We start from the raw sequence: 26,117 nt of genomic DNA on the forward strand, positions 1-26,117 counted from the left end.
TCTGTGCAAATGGGGGATAGTTGCAGCCCCTACCTCAGGGTTGTATAATACGGTTCATGAGGGCAAAGTGCCTGCATAAGCACACTTGGGTGTTTGCTGGCGTTAGCATTTCTTGAGTCTTAAAAGTTCAGACTTCAGAATGTCCATTCAGCTCTTTTGAATCATTAACAATAGTCGTGTGAGCTGCTTCCAAAGCATAGCACTGAACCCCTGGTTGTACAGTTAGTTGTTCTTGTGTGAGCTGAGTCCTTGGGATCCTGAGGTGGCCGCATCTTCTTCTTTTTAGTCTTCATTGCTGGGATTGGAACTCAGAGCCTTGTTCTTGATAGGCAAGGGCTCGTCCACTTAGTTCCAACCCTAATATATTTTAGTGAGCTTTAAAATAAGTCTTTGGGGCTGTCGTTCCGTGGTAGAGGTCTTCCCTAGCATGCAGAAGGCCCTGGGTTCGATGTCCAGTCCTGGAAACAAAACAAACTTGAAACAGCCAGGTCCGCACTTACAATATCCTTAGGTGGTGGTCTGCGATGCCCAGCGTCACTTTCTCAAGGAGAACACTTTCTAATGCATAGTTAGAGCCTTTGGGTTCTCTTTTAACAATGAATGACTGGGACTTTAGTGTCTTAGAGACCACATTTTGCTATGAAACTTTTTTTCTGGATAACATTTTAGCCTCAGTATTTGGACTTAGTTTAGTTGTCTTAAACGGAAAACAACAATTATTCAAACAGAATGGATTTCTTTTCTTTCACATGTGGAACTTGTCTGGCACTACATAGCTTTGCTTCCTCAAGATTGGTCTGGGTGCACTTTTCGGTTCTGTTGCATGGTCCCTAAGGTGTGTGTCTCTCTGTATTTGTCTGTCCTTCCTTCTCTCTGCTTTTCCCAGCTAAAACAGCTGAATGAACAGTCTTAAAGAACAAGTCATCGAATAAATCAAGTGCAAATTAGGCCCTACTATTCAGTCATACTATTACCAAATTAATTGTTCATCTTAAGTTTTTTTCTGATCAATGTCTTTAAAACAATATCCCATGCTCTCCATTTTCTCTTTAAAGAAAATTAGTGTTAGCATTGCAATATTTTAGTGAAAAAAAATAGATGTTTAAAAAAATGAAGTAAAAAAGTATAGAGTACTAGGCCAGGTGGATGTTACATGATGTGTTAAAAATGTGTACCTTTTTACCAGCCCTAGCTCTGTTCCACACTGACATCTTTATGTAAGTAGTCCCAAAGAACACTTTTCAGAGAAAACTTCTGGTGTTAAAAAGTTTCACTTTCATGGAGAGAGACCAAGTTAACTCTTCCCTTTCCTTAGAACCTCAGCTGTGTCTGAGTCCATACCCCTCCCCACTTAGGAGTGGCAGCTAGAAGCAGCTTCCCTTCTCTTAGAAGGGAAATGTTGCAAAGGCTAGCACCTTTTTATAGCTGAGACTATACAAAAAGACAGCACTAAGCCTCCAAGACAGGGTCAGCAGGTTGACCACAGGACTGAGAAGTGCTGACGCAGCCTGAGACTACGAGTGTGCAGATGTCTGAATTTGCAGTTGCTGTGAAACTTGCTTATTACTCAGAACATCTGAAAACGTTTCTATTCAAAGGGTTTTAAGTATCTTGACCTTTTAAAATCACCTTTTCATATCATAGAACACAATAAACTAAAACGTAACTAATTCAAAAAGTCACAGTAAAAAAAAAAAAAACTTTGGGAATTTGAGTCCTATATGTCATGGGAATGGGAAGTGGAAACAGTCTAGTTAAAGTCACTAACATTCAGAAAGCCTCTACTGCTGAGGGCTCGCTTCCTTGCTTTTAATGCAAACCCCTGTTAATTCCAAGAAAAATACAGAGAACTGTTGTGATGAGGTCTGGTTAAACTCACTAGGACCAAGGGGTCTGTTAACAAGCAGGCCTTTACTGCTTCAAAAGCATTCTAGCTTCCCTGTGCCCTGAATTGCCTCACTGTCTGACTATAGAGAAAAAGAAAACAGAAGGCTCCGTGCTCCATCCCTTCCACTCATTAACATTTGGGAACTAGTCTCACCACTTGGCCTGATGAAGACCAAGTAGTGTTCTCCAGGGCAGGCTGGGCCCTCACACCAGCGGCGGCTGGCGACTGACTCTCACTCGGGCTTTCCTTAACAGTGTACAGCCCCAGTGTCACTAGAGACTGGCTTGTGCCTCCCCTTCCAATGGATAGAGCAAGGTAATGCTCTACATGTCACCCCAGGAATATATTGTAAAGACAGCCAAACATGTTTAGCTTTGTTTCCAGAAAATTATTGCTAAAGGTCAGTTATTTGAGCTGTGACCCAAAGCTGGTCCGTGAAGTACAGAAGAGCAAACTAGTACTTTAAAATGTTCTCTAACTGCCAGAGAGTCCAAATTTTAGCTAGTCCCAACAAAGTTTATTTTTCAAACCCTGTTCCCACCTTCTTAAGTTCTTTAAATCTTTATAACCTCTGGGTCAGCAGAAGCAAGTTCTGAGCCTGAGGCTAAAGCTGCCACCATATGGTGGCCATCCACAAAATCTAGAATGACAGAATGCATATGTACATTACCCTGAGAACTGAAATGTTCATAAGCCCCAACAGATTTATGTGGATTTAAATCCTTTCCCCCTCTTTGCTGCCAGACCTCCGCCATCATCATCGCCTGCAGGCTCCCGGGAAGGGTCTGTCCCAGTTGGCGCTGCACTACCACCGTAGCATCCCCACATGGCTGACGTTGACTTCTGATGTAAAGGAACAGATTTACAAACTGGCCAAGAAAGGCCTGACTCCCTCCGAGCTAGGTGTGATCCTGAGGGACTCACATTGCATAGCACAAGTCCATTTTCTGACTGGTAATAAAATCTTGAGAATTCTTAAGTCCAAAGGACTTGCCCCTGATCTCACCCTGAGGATCTCTACCATTTGATTAAGAAAGCTATTGCTGTCCGATAGCATCTTGAGAGAAACAGAAAGGATAAGGACGCTAAATTCCACCTGATTCTGATAAAGAGCAGAATTTACCAGTTGGCTTGTTAATATAAGACTAAGTGGGGGCTGAAGAGATGGCTCAGAGGTTAAGAGCACAGGCTGTTCTTCCAAAGGTCCTGAGTTCAATTCCCAGCAACCACATGGTGGCTCACAACCATCTGTAAAGAGATCTGGCACCCTCTTCTGTGTGTAGGCCTACATGCAGGAAGAGTACTGTATAAAAAAAAAAAGGACTAAGCGGGTTCTCCCTCCCAGTTGGAAATACGAGTCACCCACCACCTCTGCTCCAGTGTCATAAATTCTCTTGTATACACCAGCAATAAAATCACTCTGAATAAAAATAAATAAATAAATACAATCCTTTCCAAAACCTATCACTAAATGTGAAAATAGAATAATGTAGCAATGCTGGGCGCTGAGCTCAGCCCTGTGCATGCTAAGCACGCTCTCTCCACTGAGCCAGAGCCACGTGATGCTTTGCACGCTGATATTTTGAAAGCGTTTGGTTGTTTCTTTTCCTCTGATTGAAGCACATGTTGTGAGGTTAGATCTGGGACACTGAGCCAGACCCTCGCCATGGTAAATCTCGCACTGTGAACTTCCCCAGTGTGACAGAAACGGTGTTAACTAAGGTAAGGCATTTTGACCTTCCTGTCAGGAGACATCCTTACTACGGTCCCACCACTAGACGTAAGCAAGGCCCGTCCATGCTGTCACCTCATGGAATGGATTGGATTAGAATACGGGGACTGGGGGGACAGTGTTTCACAGTGTTTTGAAGTAGAAAATACATCCAAGTACTTAAGCTACCTTATCCTATATGATGAATAAATTCTTAACAAAGTTCACACAGCCATGACGTGTGGGTTCAAGATCTCCAGAAAGGGCACACCTCACCCAGTCATCAGCCACCACAAAGTTGGATCCCACTCCTCCTGCCCTCCTCGGGAGACATGCTGGCTTACGGTTTTCCCTTGTGGAATGCTGATCTCTGGGTTGGGATGATACTGGTCTCGCAGTTCTTTTTCCCTAGTAAGTTTGTGTATGGTTGGTGCAGTTTCTTTCCAAGATGACTGAAAATTTTGCCAGTGAAGTTACTAGGTTTGGATTCTTTTTAAATGTGTGTGTGTGTGTGTGTGTGTGTGCGCGCGCGCGTGTGCTCATACACACTTTTAAGTCAGACTTGATTTCTTCAGAATCAGTATGGTTAGATTTATTGATTGGAAAGGCATTTTGATTGTCAGATTTATCAGGAAGGTGTACATCTTCATTTCTTATGTTTGTAATATTGACTATAAAATTCCTAGTTGATATTTCATTTTTCATGCATTTTCTGCCTGTCTCAGCCCTTCAAAGAACCAACTTTGGCTTTGTGGAGTGTCTGTTTTTAATTTTATTTTGCATTTTATTCTTTCTACTTTATATTTTGGCCTCCTCCTCCCCTCGATCTTTACGGTAAAAACCTAGATTACTGATTTTTCTGCCTTTCTGTGCTTTGTAATCGATGAGTTAAAAACCTGCACATTTCCCCATAAACCCTGAAGCGCTCCACAGGCCTGGTGGCCGGCCTATGGCTTGATTGCTAAGCATGCTGTATGCACGTGAAGAGAATGTGTGTTCTGCAGCAGTTCGCCCTGCTGTGGTCTTGGGTTTTCCATCGAGGTGGCCCATTACCACTTTCAACTGCTTCGCTTTGGTGTGGGTGGGTGTGTGCACCTGTGTGTGGATGCGTGTAGCAGTTGGGAGTCAGCCTTGCTGGTGTTCCTCAGAAACCTTGCACCTTGGGTTTTGAGACACAACCCTGCTGTGTCGGTGAGGCTGGGTGACCAGAGAGCTCCGGGGTGCTTCCTGTGCTTCCGCCCTGGTGCCAGCATTCCAGTCTGGTCATGGCTAGCTTTTTACTGTGGGTTCTGGGGATCAGAGATCAGCACTTGACTGACTGAGTTATGCCCTTTGGCCTAGCATTTATTGAGAAGTATAGTAAGACCTTAATGTCAATAAATGTTCACGCTGCTTTGTTTTTCCCTTCTTATTATAGTAAAATGCAAAATCTGCTACTTTTAAAAAATTGATTACTTTAGATATTTGAACATGTGAATGTTCATTCAGAACATGGCTGTTCTGGCAGGAGATCACATCCAAGACCTAGGTCTGTGTGGTCCATCTGGAACACAAACAACGCCTTTAATTCAGGAGACAGAGGCAAGCAGATCTGAGTTTAAGGCCAGCCTGGTATAGAGCAAGTTTCAGGTATAGAAAAGCTTAGGTCCAGGCGTGGTGGTGCGTGCCTTTAATCCCAAACATTGAAGGTAAAGTTAGCTTGTAGAAAGAAGCACCCATGTTTGAAAGTGATGTCTAACTGAGTGGCAGAAACAGTGAAAGACGTGGCAGAATAGGGTACTCCCAACTCTCACGAGAACAGAGAGGAAAGGGAAACTATTTAAGGGGCAACAAACGAGAATCAAGGCAGTTTTACCAGGACAGTAATAGAGAGATGGGTTGCAGAGAGCGAACTCAGGTGAAGACTGAATGAGCCAGAGAATGAGAATGATCCAGGAGGTTAGAGCAGATTGCTTGAGTTAGTTTGAGGCCAAGCAGAGCAATTCAGAGGATGAGAGAGAGAAGCCAGATTGAATAAATCAGCTGAGGAAGAGTTTGAGCCAGAACAGCTGAGTTGAACCAACCAGGCAGAGCTCAGGAAAAACAAGAAAGGGTGAGCTTTTTCAGCAGTAAATCTCAGAGGCAGAAAACATTCTATGCCTAGTTTAGATTGTACGGAGGCTAGAAGCTTCCAGGACGAGGCTTAGGTGAGCAGACAGAGACAGTAAATCTCTGAGAAAACAATTGAACCAGATGAATAAAAAGTTCCTTTTACAACAATGCTTCTTGCATAGAGGTAAATCTAGGATTATTAAGTAATCCTGATGGATTGATCCATTATTATGAAATATTTTTCCTCAATTCCTCTTGGTCCTTATTAAAGTCTACCTTGTCTGATGTTAGGTCACATTACCCTTATTTTTGTTGACGTTTGCATGGTATATGCTTTTGCAGCATTTTACTTTGTTTTCCTTATATTTACAATGTGTAAAAGCTTTGTGTGCTGGCTAGGCTAGTTTTCTGTCAAATTGATACAAGCTAGAGTCATCTGAAAGGAAGAAGCCTTGATCAAGGAAATGCTTCCATAAGATCCAGCTGTAGAACATTTTCTTAATTAGCGATTTGTGGGACAGGTGATCCATGTGACCAGGGGAGCCAGCCCAGAGCAAGAGTGAGGTTAGGACGTGTCCAAACCCCCAAAATCTCATCTTGAGACTGGTAGGAGTAAGGACTGCCCCTCCCTGTACTGGGCCTGCATGTCCTGTGCACATAGCCTTTCAGCCCATTACCTCTGCTACCCTTGAGGTAGTCATGCAGCCTGGTGACAAAGTTAAAATTTCCTATTTCCTTATAAGGACACGTCCAGCTACCAGCTAGAATTCCGTTCCATGCAAATGAAGCACTCCCCGCACCTCAGCCCCAGCCAATAACCTGAAAACCCCTCCCTACTTTCCCAAGGTTTATACAGCCCTTACGCCCCCAATAAGCAACAGCTGTTTCACTGAACACTATCTTGCAGAAGGCTTTTTCTCCCACTCTCACCGCCCAACTGAGATCCTGTAACCCACCTGCCCCATTGGGCTTCATTCCTTCCAGCCTGGTGCACAGTGGGTGCTCTGAGCGCAGAAGCAGAACCTAGTGGCACAGCAGTGATTGATAGGGGAGGGCCCGGCCCATGGTGGGTTGGATGCCATCACTGACCTGGCAGTCCTCGTTTTATAAGAAAGTATGAGCAAGCTATGATGGGCAAGGCAGTAAGCAGCGCCTCTCCATGCCTCTCCGTCAGCTCCTGCCTCCAGGTTCCTGCCCTGTTTGAGTTCCTGTCCTGACTTCTTCAGATAGACATGATGTGGAACTATAAGCTAAGTAAACCCTTTCTTCCTCAACTTGCTTTTGGTCATGGTGTCTCTTCACAGAAATAGCAACCCTAACCCAGACACTTTATAGATTACGCTTTTGTTTTCAGAATGGTGTGAATGAAAGGAAAGGAGCTTTCCCAATGCAATGTTCAACACATCACAACAGGCAAGGAATACACAGTTTGGATCAGTGCAGATATTCTTTGCATCCAGATCTAATTTTATTCCCGTTGTTTTGTTTTGTTTTTTTTTTTTTTTTTTTTTTTTTTTCTCTTTTGAGAAAGAGTCTATGTAGCCTTGTCCTGGAACTGTGTAGACCAGGCTGGCCTCAAACTCACAGAGATCCCCCTTCCTCTGCCTCCCAAGTGCTGGGACTAAAGTCATGCAGCACCACTCTGGCATCCCCACTCTTTCTAGTGTGATTCTTGAAGCTCTTGTGAGAATCCTCTCTTCAGGTGGCCTTTAATTCAGAAAAGCGGTTATGTGGAACAATGTAGGCATTTTTCAAATGCTTGTCAAATATACAATAAGCTGTAGATGTCCTTATAAGCCTTCCATATATTTTATAATTATATGAAAAAATATTTTGTATTCCTTATAAACCTTGTGCAGCATGGTACCAGGTTGCTTATTATATGACATTAGAACTTACTTTTATCCATAATCGAGGTTTCAGACATTTGTCCATCCTATGCAGTGTGACAAGTGGCTAGTGAGGAGCTGGCTGTGATTCCAACTCCAGGCACCGTGCTCTTGAACCTCATACTATGGAATCTGCTATTGCAATCTTCTTTTTATGAGGGAAAGAGACCATGTATTTAAATACATTACTTCTTAAAACAGATGTGTTTGCGGCTAGAGAGCTGGAGCAGTGGTTAAGAATGGTTGCTGTTCTTCCAGAGGTCCAGCGTTCAGTTCCCAGCACCCATGTTGCCTGACTCGCAGCCTCCTGTAACTCCAGCCTCCTGTAACTCACAGCCTCCTGACTCGCAGCCTCCTGTAACTCCAGATTCAGGGGTCTGATACTCCTTTCTGGCCATCACAGGCTTTTACACACACACACACGCACACAGTATTAAAATAGTCATTAAAAAATACTTTATTTATATAGCATTCTACCTGCATGTGTATCTGCACGCCAGAAGAGGACACCAGATCTCATTTTAGATGGTTATAAGCCACCATGTAGTTGCTAGGAATTGAACTCGGGACCTTTGGAAGAACAGCCGTCTCTCCAGCAACCTATAGTCATCTTTCAATTGGAACATTACATTCATACTAAAATAACTATTACTGATTTTAAATATGCCATCTTGAGTTTCCATTTTTATTCATGTTCTTTTTGTCTCTTGAACTTAAAAATGAAATTAACCCTAATACTTTTAAATGTTTCATTTAATCTCATTTTACTAAATTGTTGGGACCACAAAGGTTCTTGCACGCACAGCAGGCACTAGGGAAACCAGGCATGTTAAAACACCCAGGGCTGTATTTTCAAAGGAAAAGATGGACGACCTGTTTCCTGTCCATAGGGCTGGGAATGGAGGTAGATAAAAGCTTAGGCAGCTCCTGTGCTCTGTGTAGAGCCAGGCAACACAGCCATGCGATCCAGAAATCACCTACACTATTTGCTGTCTGAAAGTTTACTTCAACAATTTGAAAAAAGTTTTTATGTATGTACGTGTGTGTGAATTTGTGTTTGTGTGTACCACGTGTGCGGTCCCGTGGAGGTGGAGTTAGAGGCAGTTGTGAGTTGCTTGGCGTGGCTGTGGGGAACAGAAGCTGAGTCCTCTGGAGGAGCAGCAACTCTGTATCCTTCCATCTTCCAGCACAGGTTCTGTGTATGGAATTCTAGGCTGGGTCAGGGTAAGCCACTGCAGTCAGCCAGGACTGAGCTCCACTCCCTCAGGACAGAGTATCTGAGCTGTATATCCTGGACCCTCATTCCTGCTGGCACTCACCCCTGGGGGAAGGTCACCTAGGCGCTCACCTTTGTAGTTTGTTTTTTGTTTTGTTTTTGCTGTTTGAGACAAGGTTTCTCTGTGTAGCTCTGGCTGACTTGGAACCCTCTCTGTAGATCAGGTGGGCCCTGAACTTAAAAGAGATCCACCTGGCTTTGCCATCTGAGCACTGGGATTAAAGCACCACAGCTGGGCATGGTGGCATACGCCTTTGATCCCAGCACTTGGAAGGCAGAGGAGGCAGGCAGATTGCTGTGAGCTCGAGGCCCAGCCTGGTCCACAAAGGGAGGCCGGGATAGCCAAGCCAACACAGAGAAACCCTGTCTCAAAAAACAAAAAAGAAACCCAAAATGAAACCAAAAGATATGCACCACCACCGCCTGGAAGCTTTCATGGTTTTAAGTTTAGTCTTTTGCTGCCAGTTGCCAGATCTGCGTTTCCAGGCTCATCCTCTTCTAACAGGGGACAGAGGGCACATTCATACAGAACTCACAAGAGAAGTTCAGCAAAGCAAGCATGTACAGCGGTGCGGGCTGCACTGTGGGAGACTGAACCGACAGTGAATAAAATACCCTCCAGATAAGGACAGATCAAACAGCTGCTTCTTCCAGGACGGATCGGACAAAGTCAGGTCCAGCCAAGTTGCTAGACCTAGAGAGAAGCCATACTAAGTGAGCCTTCCAAATGGAGCTGTGACCTTTGGCCTAGAGACTGCTGACACTCCTGCCTGGCAGGAACGCAGCTGGAGCTGAGAGAGTTCATCCTGCCCACTCTCCCTTTCTCTACCACCAGAATCCTTCCCATGAAGGTCAGGGGAAGGGGGATCCATGGGACTGGCTGTGATAGCGCATCTCTTGTTCCAGCACTGAGGAACAAGAGAGACTGAAGTGTTCGGGATGAACCTCAGTAAGAAAACATTGTCTCAACTGAAATGGCAACTTTTAAAAGGTACTGGAAGCTGGGAGCCTGGGTAATCACTGACACAGCACGCAGATGCTTTTCGGGGTACAGAGAGCAGGATGAGAGTTGTTTTGGGGTGGTCCAAGTGAAGACTCATATGTATCCTACATTTTTACTCTTGTGCATCACAAATAGGCATTTTATTTGTTTGTTGTTTGTTTATTTTGGCTTTTTGAGACAGTGTTTCTCTGCGGAGCCTGACTGCCCTGGAACTCACTTTGTAGGCCAGGCTGGCCTCGGACTCAGAAATTCACCTGCCTCTGCCACCCCAGTGCTAGTATTAAAGGCGTGTGCCACCACCACCCATCTCACAGATAGACGTTTTGATAGATAGATTTGGTGGAGCTTGGAGAGTTGAAAGAAAGCCTGAAGACTGGACACTCAATATAATTGTGTGTGTGTGTGTGTGTGTGTGTGTGTGTGTGTGTGTGTGTGTAGCTAAAGCATGTGCACATAGGTGCCAAATGAGGGACCATGGAAAGTAATGACAGACTCAGCAAAAATATATCTGAATAAGGTGGAGATGGTGTCATGTGTCTAGAACTTCAAAAGGAGTATTAATTAGTACGTGAAAGTGGAGGAATGGTGACCTGGAAGACACTGGAGCTGATGGCCACACATAGGCCCTACATGTCACGAGGAACAGAAGAGTGGGCAGCATCCACTGTAGAGGGCCCCAGAAACGCCCCGGTAAGAAAAAGGTGCCCACCAACCATGGCACTTACCTGCTGCTGTTTCCAAGGGTAGACATGGCAGGACGCATGAGCGCAATGGGAACTATTGCATTTCACTTGGCGGAACCCACCAGTGGTGGCGCCACCCTCTCCCGAGGACGTCAGAAAAGATGACAGGTACTGTAGAAGTTAATCTACCATGACCAAGGTCACCACCATGCTGGGCCCAAGACAGCGCTGCAGGGTTGTCGCCACTCACAAGGTCGGTAACCCCTCTCCCTGTGGTGTGCGGAAGCAGGGTGCAGCGTTGGTGACTCACCCAAGGCCAGAACCCTTGCTGGCTCTGTTCACATGGGAAGTGAGCACATTTTGCCCAGTGGACACAGTACACAGACTTAGGATAGTTCCGGAGGGGAGGAGCTTCCTGCTAGTAAATTTTCAAGAAATGAATGAACAGGGCTGGAGGAATGGCTCAGAGGTTAAGAGTGCTGTCTGTTCTTCCAGAGGTCCTGAGTTCAATTCCCAGCAACCACATGGCGGCTCCCAACCATCTATAATGAGATCTGGTGCCCTCTTCTGACATGGAATGTATGTGCAGACAGAGCACTCATACACATAAAAATAAACAACAAATAAACATTTAAAAAATGAACGAGCGTATTACTACTACTGTTATTATGTATTGCTGTTATGTGATGGTCAGGGCTGTCAGCTGGAGAGGGTCTGGGATCACCCAGGAGACAAGCCTCCAGGCTTACCTGGGATTACACCAGCCCGATTGCATTAGCCTCTGGGTGTCCTGTGAGGGGTTATCTTGATTGGGATAGTGGGCTGGGAAGGCTAGGGTGCCGGACATTTTAGATTCGAGAAAGCTGGTTTCGCATTCGTTTTCTTTTTCCTGAGTGTAAATATGCTACCAGCTTCCTCAAGCTCCATCCTCTAGTCAGGTGTTCACAGACCCCAGTCCCTACCCCTAAGCTCTGCCCCTAACTCCCATCCCTAACCCCTACCCCAGCCCCACTCCTTGCTCCAACTCCAAAGCCCCCACCTCTAACTTCTCACTCCTAATCCCCTATCCCCTACCCCTACCCCTAACCCCTCACCGCTAAACCCCTACACCTCTAGCCTCACCACCACCCCTAATTCTCCCACTCTTAACCCTCATCCCCACTGGAATGATGGGCTTTACCTTCAAAATGTGTGCCAAGATAAACCCATTCTCCTATAAATTCCTTTTGTAAGGGCATTTTAGCTCAACAACAGAGAAAGTAACTAATTTACATTATAAATAGGATTAAAGAATAGGTTCAAATTACAGTCATTATCATTCAGTTTTAAAGGCAGAAGCAGACAATAACGTATATGCTCTAAATTTTTCTTTAAAACATTTCTAGCAACTACTCCATATTGGGATTCAATGAATCCATGAATTTTCAAATGAGAAGGATTTGAAGCCACTGTCTTCTAAATATATTAAATACACAAAGCAGTTTTTTCTGTCACTTATGCTGGCAAGTGAATCAATAGCTCAATAACTGAAATCAGGATTTTAAACCTGGTTATGATGGTTAGAAACACTGGGTTCAAGGCCAGCCTGCTCTACAAAGCCAGTTCAGGACAGCTGAGGCTACACAGAGAAACCCTGTCTTGAAAAAAAAAATAGAGAGAGAGAAAGCAGCTTTAAGAATGGATTGCTGTGAGTTAAGCGAGCAACTTGAGCACTTTAATTCGTAAAGAACTGATAAAGAAGGGTGGTTTTCACACTGTGGCTCCCAGGCCTAGAGAAACGTCTTCATCATCGTATGTGTGATACGGCTTTCGGGGCTCTGGACATCTTCATAAAAGCTGAGCGGCATTTCCTTCTTTTGGAGATAAATGGGCATTTTCTTGCCTTCCACACCCATTAGCTTCAATGCCATTGGGCCCAAGTTGGCATATTCCTGTGGTGAAGATGCAAGAGGAGAGGTAATTGGCAAGTGAGCTTGGTAATGAGGTGTCCCTTTCCTGGGCAGACCTTCACCTGACAGAGCTCATTGCCCTGCTGATTGTGTGAAGGCTGTATCATACATGGAATGTGAACGCCACTGCAACATTTAAAAAATACACTTTTTAGGTTTATATTCCCTGTGGGCTACAGCAGAAAGCTGTGCTGGTGAGCAGAAGGGAAGGCTGATGGTCTCAGAGGGAGTGAGGTGGGTTGGGTGGCGGAGATGTGTCGCCTGCAGGCTGCTTTGTTGGTGAAGAAGAACTTGCATGGTCCTCCACATTCCAGGGCAAAGCCACAGCAGACTTCTCTGCATTATCCAAAACTATTGAATAAAACTATCTGGAGAGTTCCACAAGTGCTGTGTGGACCAGATCATGTAATCCTTGAGCAACTTTTCCACAAATTTCAGTCTTTCCCCAGGCTCTTTGGCTACTGTATTGGTAAAACTTAGCCTATAGCCAAGGTGTAGTCAAGCAACACAAAGAACTGGAAAGTTACTGGCTAGAAAATCCTCTAGCCAGCCCCAGACGCCCAGGCCCTTCCTGGGAAGACTCCTACGCCATAAATCGCGTGTTCAACAGGCACATGAGCAAGTCTTTCTGGAGTGCTCCCCGTGCCTGTGATAAACACAGAGCCGCTGAGGGACAGCCGGAGTAGCATACTCCTCTTTCCATGCTGGTTGTTGGCTCGTTTCTGAAATCCCATCTTTGAGCTTTAGCCCCCCGTTCTCTTGAAGTTCTCAACCATAAACAGGTGCCTGGCGTGTTGGCAGGGTGCTCAGTATTTATGTGAACTTGAAAGGGTGAGAAGAGGAGGCGATGCCTCATCTTTCCAAATGCTTGCCACTCTATGTAGTTTGATGAGCATCTGCACGTTCCATGCCATGGCTGCGGCAGCTCCTCCACCAAAGCTCACAAGAATACCTTTCATCAACCCAGGGACAGTCAGCTTACCGTCTGTTGTCCCAAGTTACCAGCCATCAGCACGATACAGCAAGAGTGAGGATTCCAGGATGCTAGTGGTGGTGTTTGGGCATTTAAACGGCAAAAACTCTAAAACATCCATCCTGTAATTTTTTTTTTCAATGCTGAAAACCAAACCAAGAGCCTCCTACACACTTAGCGACCTCTGTTACCCCCTCGGTCACTCGAGGGGATACAGTGATATAGATAGATCAGTGGTAATGTGCTTGTCTAGTACATGAGAGGCCCCGTTCAGTCCCTAATACTGCAAAAATGGATGGGGTACAATAGAGCTTTTCTTTACCCATATTTGGTGAACTCTTAAGCATAAAAAAGAAATTCTGAAAATTCCCAGCGCTCAAGAGGCAGAGGCAGTTGGATAGCTATGAGTCTGAGGCCAGCCTGGCAAGAATCCCTCATATTTGAGGCTAGCCTGGGCTACATAGGGCGACTCTATCTTGGTAAAGAAATAATGGTAGTTGGAGCTAATTATTAGTTAATATGGGGACTTATTCCATTTCTTCTACCTTTTTTTTTTTTTACAGCCTTCTTTCTCTTACCAGACTTTTAGAAACTTTAAGGTTTGGGCAGTATCAGAAAAGGAAAGAGTAGAAATGTACAAAGGAGAGTTTGCTAAATGACAAGTTTGCTACCCCAGGCATCCACTAGTGGCACCTATTTTTACAAAGATGGTCTGACATATATCTGACCCCACAGGTTTATTGGAATCTTTTGTTTTGACTCTTACACAATCTTCCATCAAGATGGAGGTGCTATAGTCTTCCTGTGGGTTAGATCAACCAGTAGAGTGTGAGAAGTGACAGCTCATGGTCTCCAGGCAGTAGAGCTGTTCTCTTCTGTCACTGGGGTTGCTCACCCTGAGAGAAGCTGCACTCCATCCTTTAACAGAGGGCCACTCGAGGCACCCTCTGAAGAGGCCCGTGTGTAGGGAGATCGAGTCACCATCATCTTTCTTAACATAGGAGTATCCCTCTCTTGAGGTGGGCCGGTTTTGCCCCAGTCTAGGCTTCAGATGAGGGTGGCCCTAGCTAGCATATGGCTGCGACTGCCCAAGTGAGGACCTGGTGAAGCCATTGCTCAATCCCCAGCTAACGGAGCCCTGAAGGCGCATAAAAGGTACTGTTTTAAACTGCTAGGTTTAGGGACAGTTTCTTAGGTGGCGAAAGATAACTTACCCCTTCTCTTGTAGCTAACTGACTGGAAGTGGGAGCAAAAAGAATAGCCCAGGAGAGGCCAATGGTGGGCTGGTTTTACTAGGAATTACAGGTCAATTTTTCAGTGTTTTCATTTCGGGTCTCCTTCTGCCAGCATTGGAGTCACTGATATTCTGGTTAGAACTGTGTTCTTATGGTTCTCACCTTGAAGTCCTGCTCATCCTCGTGCAGTAAGTAATGGATGACAGAGCCCTCTATGACGGAGTCCTCTTTGGCGGGGACGTCCTCTCCTTCCTTCTGCTGGACTTCCGAGCTGCTCTCCGGTGGGAGGTCCAGCATATCTCCACTCTCGGTTTCAGAGGGCAGTTTCTCCTCTGGGGCTAAAGCAAAGAAAGAAGTTGTTGGGAGATGGTTTTGTGCACGATGCGGTCAGGTGCTGCTTCGTGTCTCAGAGTCTGGTTGCAGCACGGGCATTGTCATTATTATTGAAGAATCTCCTGTCTCAGCGTTTTGTGAAAACTGTTCTCCATCATTTCTGGTTGGTTAATAAAGAGCTCACCAACCAATAGCTGGGCAGGAGAGGAGAGGGGAGGCAGCATTTCAATCCTAGTTAGGGGGTCCCAAGTGGAGAGAGAGGGAAGAAGAGATGAGAAGTCACCCGCTCTGGGAGAGTTGCCATGAGGACATGGATGGAGCAGGAGCAGCTAGGGTGAAACTAGATGCCAGGGAATGGGGCACATGGCTGGGAAGTAGGCTAGGTCAGCATGGTTGGGTTAGAATAGATAAGAGTCTTCTCAGCTATAGTGCTTAAGGCTTATTAATAAGTTGAATAGGTCTCAGCGTCATTATTTGGGAGCTAGAGTGGGTATAGAAAAAAACCTTTATTTTTACGATAATTAAATAGTATTTTGAGCAGATGACAAAACACAATGCCGTTGTCGGTCACATTTTTTATTTGAAAGAACTCTAAACTTAGAAATGTCAAATTTGGGGCTAAAGGAATGGCTTAGCTTCATCAGTACTATGACAGTGACGCCTCCACGGGGCCCTGGGTTCAGTTCCCGGCGCTGCCACCACCAAACCCAATATGTCTTAGAGAAAAAGTATAGAATTTATGAAACAACTTAATAAAGAAAATAGTAACAAAAGAAGCAGAGGCAGGTGGATCTATGTGAGTTCAAGGCCAGCCTGGTCTACAGAGTGAGTTCAAGGAAAGCCCAGGCTACACAGAGAAATCCTGTCTCAAACAACCAAAAAAACAAACCAAAACAAAATGGAAGTAATATAAATTATATAGAAGTAAGTGATGGGTACATTTTAAGAGCTATTCTACATCCTTCTTATAGCTAAGACCTTAACCATAACCACCTGGGACTAAGGGGTATACTGGCATTTCAGTTGGTTAAAGTGGCACCTGTGCTGTTATCAGTGTAGGCAACACCCCATTCCCTCTACAGGCATCTCCTTAATTCATTATAAAACATGAGGAGTTTGATAGAAAATGGGATTAAAACTCGGGCGCAGCACAGTGTGTCTGCAATGTCAGCACTTGGGAGGCTGAAGCAAGGGGAACATGAGTTCAAGCCCAGCCTGTGATGTTTGGAAATACCTTAGAAAGAAGAAAGTGTCTGGGAGAAAAGGGAGGGAGGGACAGAGGGAGGAAAAGGACAGGGAAAGGGAAGGGAGGAGTTGACAGACAGGAGAGTGGAGCGGGAGGAGCGCGGTGGGAGGAGGGGCGGAGAGGAGCATCTCTGGATCTGCCTACTGCAGGATGCTGTGCTTTAAGGCAAGGAGAGCCTCATTGCAGGGAACTGTACCTGTTTCTGTCTCTGGCAGCTTCAAAGACATGTCTTCCTCTGTCACTTGCAGCCCAGCTGCTTGAGTGAGATACAGTTTCCTGAGAGAACGAATAACAGCCTGTCAGTCAATAAATACCAGCCCGTGTGCTCACCAGCACCCATCCCTCCCAGAATATGGAGACAAAGGGAAACTGAGACCTGCTTTACATGCTTCAGGAGCGTAAGGCTTGTTGAAATGATAAATGACACAGCATTATCTAAAGTGATAATTCCTAGCGAGATATGTAATGAGTAGTGTGAGAACTCTGGGAATCAGAAAGAACAGCCTTTGAGTGAGCCTTGGGGACAAGGAAGGTTTCCTGAGGAGATGAAATCTGAACGTGAGTCTTGTAGAACCAGAAGTTCACTGGGGAAAAGTAAATGGGGAGGGAAAGTTCCAGAAGGGAGAGTGAGAATGATACCAGTTAGGCCACTGTAGATTTTCAGTAAGAAGATCATTAAGAAGTGCTGAGGGTGTAGCTCAGTGCTAGAGGGCTTACCTGGCAGGTATAAGGCCCATGTGTGAAGGAGGACGGTGGGGAAGGGGAAGAGGAAACGGAGAAACACATATAAGCTATTTAAAACACATGCACACAGTGTTTCTATAAATTTGGACTTGTAACACATACTACTGTTTGTTAATGTTTTGAATTATTCCTTTTTGACAGGTAAGAGTGTTTTGCCTGCATGTAGATGCACCATATGTGTGCAGTACCTTCAGAGGCCAGAAGAGGGCACTGGATCCCTTGACGAGGGAGTTATGTATGGGGGTGCTGGGACTTTAACCCAGATCTTTTGGCAAAGTGGCCAGTGCTCTTAATTACTGGGCCATCTCTGTAGCCACCGAGTTCCTGTCTTTTTGAGTACTGCCATCTAGTGGAAGCATTGAAGAATGCAATCTTTCTTTTTCAAACAGGGTTACCCTGTAACCCAGGCTGGTTTAGAACCATGCGGCCTACAAAGGCAGGCCTTGAATTTACCGTAACCCTCTTATGTCAGCCTCCTGAGTGCTGGAATTACAAGTGACACCCGGATAAATAATTTTTTTTAAATCAAACCAAACAAAACCCCCAGAAACTTTTTACAGGTATAATGTCTACAGAACACTTTCTAGAAGTGTCGTGACATTGACCAGGGCATTCTTAAGGCAGCAAATGCTAACTGCATTGGCCAGAGAATGCCTCACCTGGGTATTTTGAGATCCACAAGTTTACACTTAAACAGCTGGTCAATAAGCACCAAATTTTCCTTTTCTAGTTCATGAATAATCCTTTCCAGGTCTTCAACCTCCTTCCTGTGAACTGTAATCTGTTTGCAGAAAAGGGGAATAGGTATCAGTACTTACTGGCTTCATCCAGTGATGTCTTCTACAGCAAACTCAACTCCTGAAAGGGACATTTGCCTGAGGGAAGAGCTATCATTTATTATTTATTATGGGGTTTGCCGTGGTTAAGAAGGAGCTGTGGGGCTGTTTTCTAGGTCATTGCCAGGCTCGGCAGGCAGTTATTACAGAGCAGAAACTGTCCTTTTCTATCCTCCTGAAGCATGGCTGAACTTAGGTATGAGCTAGAAGCAGAGGCAGGAAAACAAAATTCATTTAGCAATATGGTACATTGGCCAGTGAATGGGGATCTCTCTAAAGGTGACAATAAGACATTGAAAATACGCTGGAATAATTGGTGCAAAGGGTGGTGCTTTTTTTTTTTTAATTCCTAAAAGCTCTATTAGCCTCTATAATAAGACTGTGTTCTCCCTGAGCTTGGTGTCCGTTCTGAGAAATGCCATCTTGTGAAATGTTTGCTGACTCATTTATTCTGTTGTATCAGACTGTTACTATGTGCCAGAAAATGTATTATAAATGATCAAGATGCAAAATTAATTTAGCAATCTGATCTCAGCCTGGGTGGTCAGTTATTGTGGGAAGAGGGAGAGGGTGAGGTGACAGGAGAGATGGCAGCTAACCCAGAACTCGAAAGTGGAACGGGGACTCTTGATGGAGATACAAGTCGTGTCTCCTGGGAAAAAGGAAATCAGTGAACAAAGGCAAATTATTAAAATGGAAGAAAATTATTAAAATGGGGAGGAGTTGGGGATTGACTGCACCACTAAGAGTCAAATACTGCCCAAGAACCTGGCTTTCGTCCTCAAGGTGATGGCCAGTAACTGCTTACGGGATATACTTAATGTTTAATTTTTTTAAATTGAATCAAAAATGAACAGAATTTGCCAGTTTGGCTGATGGAGTTCCCATTAGTTTTTCGAAACTGTTTGTTTGTTTGTTTGTTTGTTTGTTTTTGAGACAGAGTTCTCTGTGTAGCCTTGGCTGTCCTGGACTCACTTTGTAGACCAGGCTGGCCTCAAACTCACAATGATCCTCCTGCTTCTGCCTTTCTGAGTGCTGGGATTATAGGCATGAGCCAACGTGCCTGGCTCGTCTATCAGTCTTTTAAAAGTGTGTTTGGGATCTTTTGTCTAAAGAAGGTTGTCAGTTCTCCTTACCAGGGAACCCATATGGAGACTGAGCTTCCTATGGACTACATCTAAACAGGCTGTCTTGGTCCTCTCCATGCATGGTCCTTGGTTGATGCATCGGTCTCTGTAGGCCCCTCTGGGCCAGAATTTTTGGCTCTGTTCTGTCACCTTGTGGAGCTACTGACATGAACTTAGTTGTCTGATCTTTGATCACCTCCCCCTGTCTGGGTGGCCTTACTAGATCTCAGAGAAAAAGGACCTAGGCAGTCCTGATGAGACCTGATAGGCTAGGGTCAGATAGTAGGGGAGGAGGACTTCTATCAGTGGACTAGGGGAGGGGGATAGAAGGGAAACAAAAGGGAAGGTGGGACTGGGAGGAAATGAGGGAGGGGGCTACAACTGTGATACAAAGAAAATAAATTGTAAAAAAAAAAAAAGGTTGTCTGCCATGAACATGGTTGGCCTTTAGAAAAGGCTTCCCTTTGGCTCCTCTACTATGGCATAAGGGTCTGGATGGACACCAGTGAAACCAATGAAATCACCAATAACACAAACATTTGGTAGATCTAGAAGCTGGTAAAAGATGGGCTGACCATCTGTAAGTCTCTGATTGTCCTTTTCTGGGCTTGGTTGCCACCTCCCCCCGACCTGAGCATATGGGATGGGCAGGCATATAGGCATAGGTATTTCTAGGGCTTGAAGAGGAGGAGGAGGCTGAGGGTCCTGCCTGTGATGATTTTAGGACATGCTGTGACGCTCACAGGACTGGCCACCTCTTGTCTCAGCCTGTACCCAAAGGCAGGCGCAGAGGATATGTCCAAAATTCAGACACTCCATGGCATACATCCACAAGCTGCAGGCAGACGAGGCCCACAGCAAGCTCCTGCGGATCAAACAGCAGCTCTGAGACTGAGGAATTGCTTTCAGGCCAAGAAGAGTGGCCTCACTAAGACCCTCCCAGGAGCAAGAGCCCAAGTCCTACAGCCCTTCTCTCCTGTCGGCAAAGCCCCTCCGTGCCATCTGTGGATTGATCACATTGGTCAGTTGTTAGCATAAAATAACCCTGTATCACTAAAAAGAAAAACAAGAAGAGAGAAGGCCCATCTGAGGGAAGAGCACAGAGAAGTTCCGTGGTTGAGCCCCTAAATAACTTCCCTGCCATCCATGGCAGTACGAGCTACATTTTAGAGGCATCAACACCAGCAGACGTTCATGGAAGCAATCGAGGCACTGCAGTTAGAACTAAGTATAAAGTCGAGAGTAACAGGCTGGTGAAAAACAACAACAACAAACAAACAAACAGGAAAACAGGAGGAAGTGGGAAGACTCCTGAGGGAGTGAGAACAATTCCTCTGGTCAAGAGAAGCTAAGAGCTTCTGCTTTGTTACTGAAAGTCGATGATGGTTGAGAATCTTGAAGCATCCATATGAGTCATTTATTAAATATGTGGGTCCTTACATGGGCAAGCTTCCGAGCTAGATATATGTCCTGGCTAGTTTTATGTCAACTTGACACAAGCTAGAGTCATCAGAAAAGAGGGAGACTTAACTGAGAAATTGACTCCAGAATATCAAGCCAGGTGCCGTGGTGCACACCTGTAATCTCAGCACTCAGAGAGGAAGAGGCAGGCAGATCTCTGTGAGTTCGAGGCCAGCCTGGTCTACCAAGTGAATCCAGGACAGCCAAAGCTACACAGAGAAACCCTGTCTTGAAAAACAAACCATCAAACAAACAAAAGATCAGGCTGCAGGCAAGCTTGTAGGGCAATTTTTAAATTAGTGATTGATGTGGGAGGGTCCAGCCCATTGTGGGTGGTCCCCATTCCTGGGGCTGGTGGTCCTGGGTTCTGTAAGAAAGTAAGTTAAGCAAGTTGAGCATGCCCTGAAGAGCAAGCCAGGAAGCAGCACCGATCCTTTGCATCGGACCCTGCCTTCACGTTCCTGCTCTGTTTGAGTTCCTGTCCTGGCTTCCTTCAGGGATGGACAGTGATACAGAAATGTATGCCTAATAAACTCTTTCCTCCCCACCTTGCTTCATCATGGGAATGATGGCCCTAACTAGGACAGAATTGCTCTAGAATATCATGGGATGTTACTGTGACAGATATGTTGTTTTGGGGAAGATTGTGGAAAGATTTTGGAGCTTGGAAGTTAAGAAAGATGAGAGCAATGTGGGTGATGGAGGCCTGGCTTGTAAAGTTACAGAGGGAAGTTTGGGGGCCACTTAAAGACTGTCACATCTGTTGCATATTTTGAGTTAAAAGTCTGTGTTGCTGTTAGTGGCCAGGGAGCACTAGCTACTCTTCCAGAGGACCCAGATTCACTTCCAAGCACCTACATGGCAGCTCACAGCTGCAGCGGCTCCAGATCTAGGGGATCCGACACCCTCACACACAAACGTGCCCGTAAAACGCCAATGTACAGAAAATAAAAATAAAATTCTAATAAAAAAATCCATGTTCTGGTTAGCTGGGGATAAAGAATCAGCTGTGACTAATAAGAGAACAGAACCATGTAGGCAAAACCTTTGCTCTACTGGGGCAATTGATGCTGGTCAGCTGGAGCTAAGAAATTAGCGGTGATAAAGAAGAGAGCAGCATCAGTAAGGTTCCTCAGAACCAGCACAATATAGGATATATGGATGAGCAAGACTCAACCCTTCCCCAAAAGACCGCTTGTAAAGCCACAGCTAATTAGAGACAATTGTGGGGTCATGGCTCAGACTGCTGGCAGCTTAGAGCTGGGAAGAGAGACAAATCATGCTCACTTACTTGTCTCAGACATTTAAGTCTATAATAAGCCAGTGGTTGGTGTTTAGGGTCTTGGGTGTTCAGAGATGATTAACTTGATTACAAGTTTGAATGCCTTAAGGAAAGGTTTGTTTTTCAAAGCATGAGAAAGACATCATAGAAGCTGTGCACAGAGAACAATAGTTGGAAGTTGTCTGGCCATGGGCAAGGCCCGTGTGGGAGGCAGCACATAGTTCTTCAGCACTTTCCAAATTGGCACTGAGATACCTTTGCAGGGGTTGGGAAATCACCTCCCTCTTCAGAGTGGTGTTCACATCAATGCTGACTCCTCTAGGCTTTGGAAATAGGGAAACTAAAACTAGTTCCTTTTCATAATCATGTAGATACTCTTAGACTTCTCGAGTAAGGAACATAAGAGGGAAGAAAACGTGGAAAACCGTGTTTCTCTAAATACCTAAGAAGTGTAGAGATCAGGGCAGACAAGTCAAACCATTTCAGCCAGGGATCTAGGGGCCTGATAAAATGTATGCACTTGACCTTTTCATCTGCGAGTCTGCTTGAGCCCTGTGCCTCCTTGAGATCCTGAGTCTTTTCTTGTTTCTCTACGCTAAGGTAGTGAAAATATTTGAAAATTTCAATTGTCATTTTCCTAATAAGTAGCTGACTGAAAACCTACAAGAAAAATAATGCACCAGGATGTCTGCACCCTTCACATATAACTATTTTCTGCGTTTTTTTGCTGAGAGAGAATGAGTGGTGCATTCTCTTAGCAACGTTTTTCAAGCCATTACATGCCTTTCTCAAAGAAATGTATCAGCTTAATTCTGTTTTGGGGCAACTCTTGAATAGTGGTAAAATTAATAATAAATAATTTTCATTAATTTTTTGAGTAAATTTAATCATGCCAAAATGAATATTTATTGTAATAGAGAAATTATAACTACTGAATTTCCTTAAAATGCTTTACCCTTTATTTCTAAGCTCTGTGATTTAATTAAACTTGACATCTTCCCTTTTATTTCCAGAAGTAAAAAATTTTAAATGAAACCAAATATAATTTGAAGCTTCAAAAGAAAGAGTCAGGGCACCAAAACAGCCTTTGTTATCAGTCAAATACAGAATTTTTAAAATAAGATCTGTGACATCTTATAAAATTAAGAGTTGAATAGTAATTATGAGATCACACTGTTGTATTTAGTAAAATTATAATAAATAAATATCCCCTAACATTCTATTATTAACCCACCTTGAATTTTAAATTATTGAAACCTTGTTTTACCTATCTATCTATCTATTATCTATCTATCTATCTATCTATCTATCATCTATCTTTTTTTTTTTTTTTTTTTTTTTTTTACTTTTGAAGCAAGGTTTCTCTGTATAACTACCATGGCTGTCCTGGAACTCGATTTGTACCAGGCTGGCCTCAAACTCACAGGTATCCATCTGCCACTGCCTTCCTGAGGGCGGGAACTAAAGGTGTGCACCAGCATGCCCAGCTGCCTTTATTTATTTATTTATTTAGATACAGTCTCATGAAGACTAAGTTAGCCTTGAACTTGCTATATAGCGAAGGATGACCTTTAACTTCTGATCCTTCTATCTCCATCTTAAAGTCTTATTTAAAATAAACAATTCATTCTAATTACTTGGGAGTAATAGCATAAACTCATTAATATAACTTTACAATTTAATAGTAAATTGACAGTTGTTGTCAGGCTGGTCCTGGTAGCATAGGCCTATAAACCTAGTTACTCAAGAGTCTGAGACAGGGTTTAGGTCAATGTGGACTACAGAATAATTTCAAGGGTAGCCTGGGCAATGTAGGGAAACCTTGTCTCCTAACATGAAAAGGGCTGGGACTGCAGTTCAGCACAAGACGATGGGCTCAACTCCAACACTGAAAAAAAGCGGGGGAGGGCATCTAAAAGGAAGAGAAAAAAGGGCTGGGTGGAGCCAAGTGGTTGAATTCTTGCCTAGTGTGCACAAGGCCTGAAGTTCAGTCCCTCAGTGCCCCTCACACACGATAAAGCTAGTTGGCAATATCACAGAAATGGAATACCATTTGTCTCCCAGTTTTCTAGACCCGTTAACTCTCCTCAGTCAGATGGGGAACAGGGAAGAGAAGGGGGAAAGCCAAAAAGCGACTTTTCTATTAGTGTTTCTGGACAGTGAGAAACAAGGAGAGAAATGAATAAGGAATTTAACGTCTCACTGTGGGGTATAATGTTCTTGTGGAATGTATACAATTTATTCTTGTTCATTCAAATGCTGATTTCTCTCCCCCACCATCTGGTTTCAATCCGGACATTGCATTGTAATGTTTATTCTAAGCATCACCTGTCTCAAGTTTGTGTAAACATGCCACCATTTGTTCTCTGTATTGTCAATAAAACAACCAGCCAATGCTGAACAATGGAGAGAATAGGGTGGGACATCCTGGTCCAGAGGGGAAGTAAAGGAGTGGGAGGGGGGGGGGTCTGAGAAAGAGATCGGAGAGGAGGACTTAGAACCACAAGGAGAGATGAACTGGACCTAAGATATGACTAAAAGCAAGTATGATGGGTGAAATCTGAATGGGAGGAAACTATGAGGGCTTGGAGGTTTAGGATGGAGTAACTATTGCCCAGCATATAATCTAGGTTAATTAAATAGATCCTAGTCTCTGTGTGGTGATTTGTGTATACAGCTAGTTTAGGAATAACCGCTGTTTAACTAAAAGATAAATCAATAATAAACTTTAAAAATCAACAACAAATGGCGTACCAAGCAGGACAGAATTTATAGTAATCTAGCAGAATTTACAGTAATCTAGCAGGAATTTATGTAAAAAGTAAAAAACTAGAGAGAAGTTTCTTAGTTCTGTTCTTAAAAACAAAGCAACAGCAGTTCCTAAACTAGGAGTTCACAGATTCCTGATCAGACAGAGCCCTTGCAGAGCAGCAAGGCCTCCCGCAAGCTACAGAAAAAAATAAAAATAAAAAGAATTGATACATAAAAACCCAAGAGAGGCAGTTTCTTTAGGTAGAGCGAAAAAGTGGCTGTTTGACAAGGAAACTTCTCAAAGCCAGACTTTGCTAGCCAAGGCAGAAAGCAAAATCCCTTTGAGAAGGGGTTCATTGTGAGGAGCAAACATTTGTGGACCCAGTAACTTCCCAGAGTGAGGCAGAGAAAATACCTCTCCCTGGAAGGAGGAGCCAGAGACAGACTGAAAAGCCTCAAGCATCTGAAGTAATAAGGCCTGAAAGGGGAGCTGAATTTAAGAAAGTAAAGTCCTTAGGGAAAGGTTTTGAGATTAGAAAAAGATAATTTCCTTTGTTGAAAATGGAGGAAGATACAGTGACACAGTGCTTCTGGGTACCATTGGAGTTTGTTTCTCTTAGCATACAAATAATTTTATCACTGATGACTTCAGTTTTGTATCTCCTCTTTGGGAAAGATCAGGAGAAGACAGACCTGTGTGGCAGCCCATTTGGAGTTAATGGCAAACTGGAGTGGGCATCTGAGCAGTGGAATTCAGCCTCTTGGCCCTGGTTCCTCTCTAAAGCTTGGTGGCTCAGAGACTGACCCTGGCAATTCTACAGCAGAGGGCTCTGACCCTGAGAACTAGACAATAAATTCCGTGCAACCATGGTTCTGTGCCACCTTGAGTGAGCCCTCCTATGTTCTGGCTAAGTAAAACTGCCTCCGTGAGAAACTGCTTGTACTTTCCTGCTATTTAAGTGTTAACTTGACATTCAGTTAACGACACCTTGATCAAAGCCTAGACTTGGTGTCCCTCTTTGTGTCGCCTTGCTCTCTCTCCCCCCAGCCTTCACTCAGGTGGTATCCAGGTTTCACTGCAGGTCGGTGATAGACTTGGAGAAAGAAGAGATTGAGAGAATAAATGATAAATTAAAGGCCATAGAACAGAGGTTGGCGGAAATCTTTGAATCAAACTCGAGAGCCTTCAGGGCAATCCAATCTGGTACTTACAATAACACCAAAAAAGGTGGTTCCAGATGAGAAAAGTCCACAGAGGCTTGAAGATATTGCAAAATGGCAGCCCATTGAGATGCTGGAGAGAAAGTCTTCAGCTATAGGCCAACTTGGTCAGATGGATATTGTGTGTGTGTTGTTAAGTTTCAATTAGTAGATGACGATCTATATGCTAAAGTAGAAATGCTGATCCTGTGTAGTGTGTCTTGGAACAAGGTCATACTGTGGCTGGTGTGCTCCATTTAACAGAGTTTGGAGAACTGAAATACCTGCACCATGTCATAGAGTCATATTCAAAATTCCAGTGGGCTTTTGCCTTAAATTCTGGAGAGCATGATCCTAAGGTTACACATTTGTTAGAGATGGTGAATATTTTGGAGATGCCCTTAAGAATTGGGGCTGATGGTGCTTCAGCATGTATATC

The 26,117-nt window shown here is 44.3% G+C and overlaps 2 protein-coding genes and 1 long non-coding RNA gene across 4 annotated transcripts in view; 2 read left to right on the plus strand and 1 right to left on the minus strand.

The window, feature by feature from the left end:
- The window catches only part of Picalm (phosphatidylinositol binding clathrin assembly protein), a 130,439-nt gene that overhangs the window by 95,494 nt on the left and 8,828 nt on the right, over positions 1–26,117 (plus strand). The gene's annotated exons all lie outside the window — the stretch shown is intronic.
- Positions 8,171–11,159, plus strand: LOC132647260 (uncharacterized). Its single transcript, XR_009585624.1, has 3 exons — positions 8,171–9,846; positions 10,601–10,709; positions 11,037–11,159. It is a non-coding gene; the product is annotated as an uncharacterized LOC132647260 (long non-coding RNA).
- Ccdc83 (coiled-coil domain containing 83) overlaps positions 12,234–26,117 on the minus strand; it is a 50,888-nt gene continuing 37,004 nt past the window's right edge. Inside the window, exons 8-11 of the mRNA XM_060367506.1 lie at positions 17,681–17,802; positions 16,474–16,553; positions 14,861–15,036; positions 12,234–12,472 (exon numbers count right to left, since the gene is read on the minus strand). Coding sequence (XP_060223489.1) covers positions 12,311–12,472; positions 14,861–15,036; positions 16,474–16,553; positions 17,681–17,802 — 540 coding nt within the window. The 3' untranslated portion in view covers positions 12,234–12,310. The remainder of the gene's footprint in view (positions 12,473–14,860; positions 15,037–16,473; positions 16,554–17,680; positions 17,803–26,117) is intronic.

The sequence above is a fragment of the Meriones unguiculatus genome, chromosome 14, assembly GCF_030254825.1.
Source record: "Meriones unguiculatus strain TT.TT164.6M chromosome 14, Bangor_MerUng_6.1, whole genome shotgun sequence".
In the NCBI taxonomy this organism is placed as follows: domain Eukaryota; kingdom Metazoa; phylum Chordata; class Mammalia; order Rodentia; family Muridae; genus Meriones; species Meriones unguiculatus.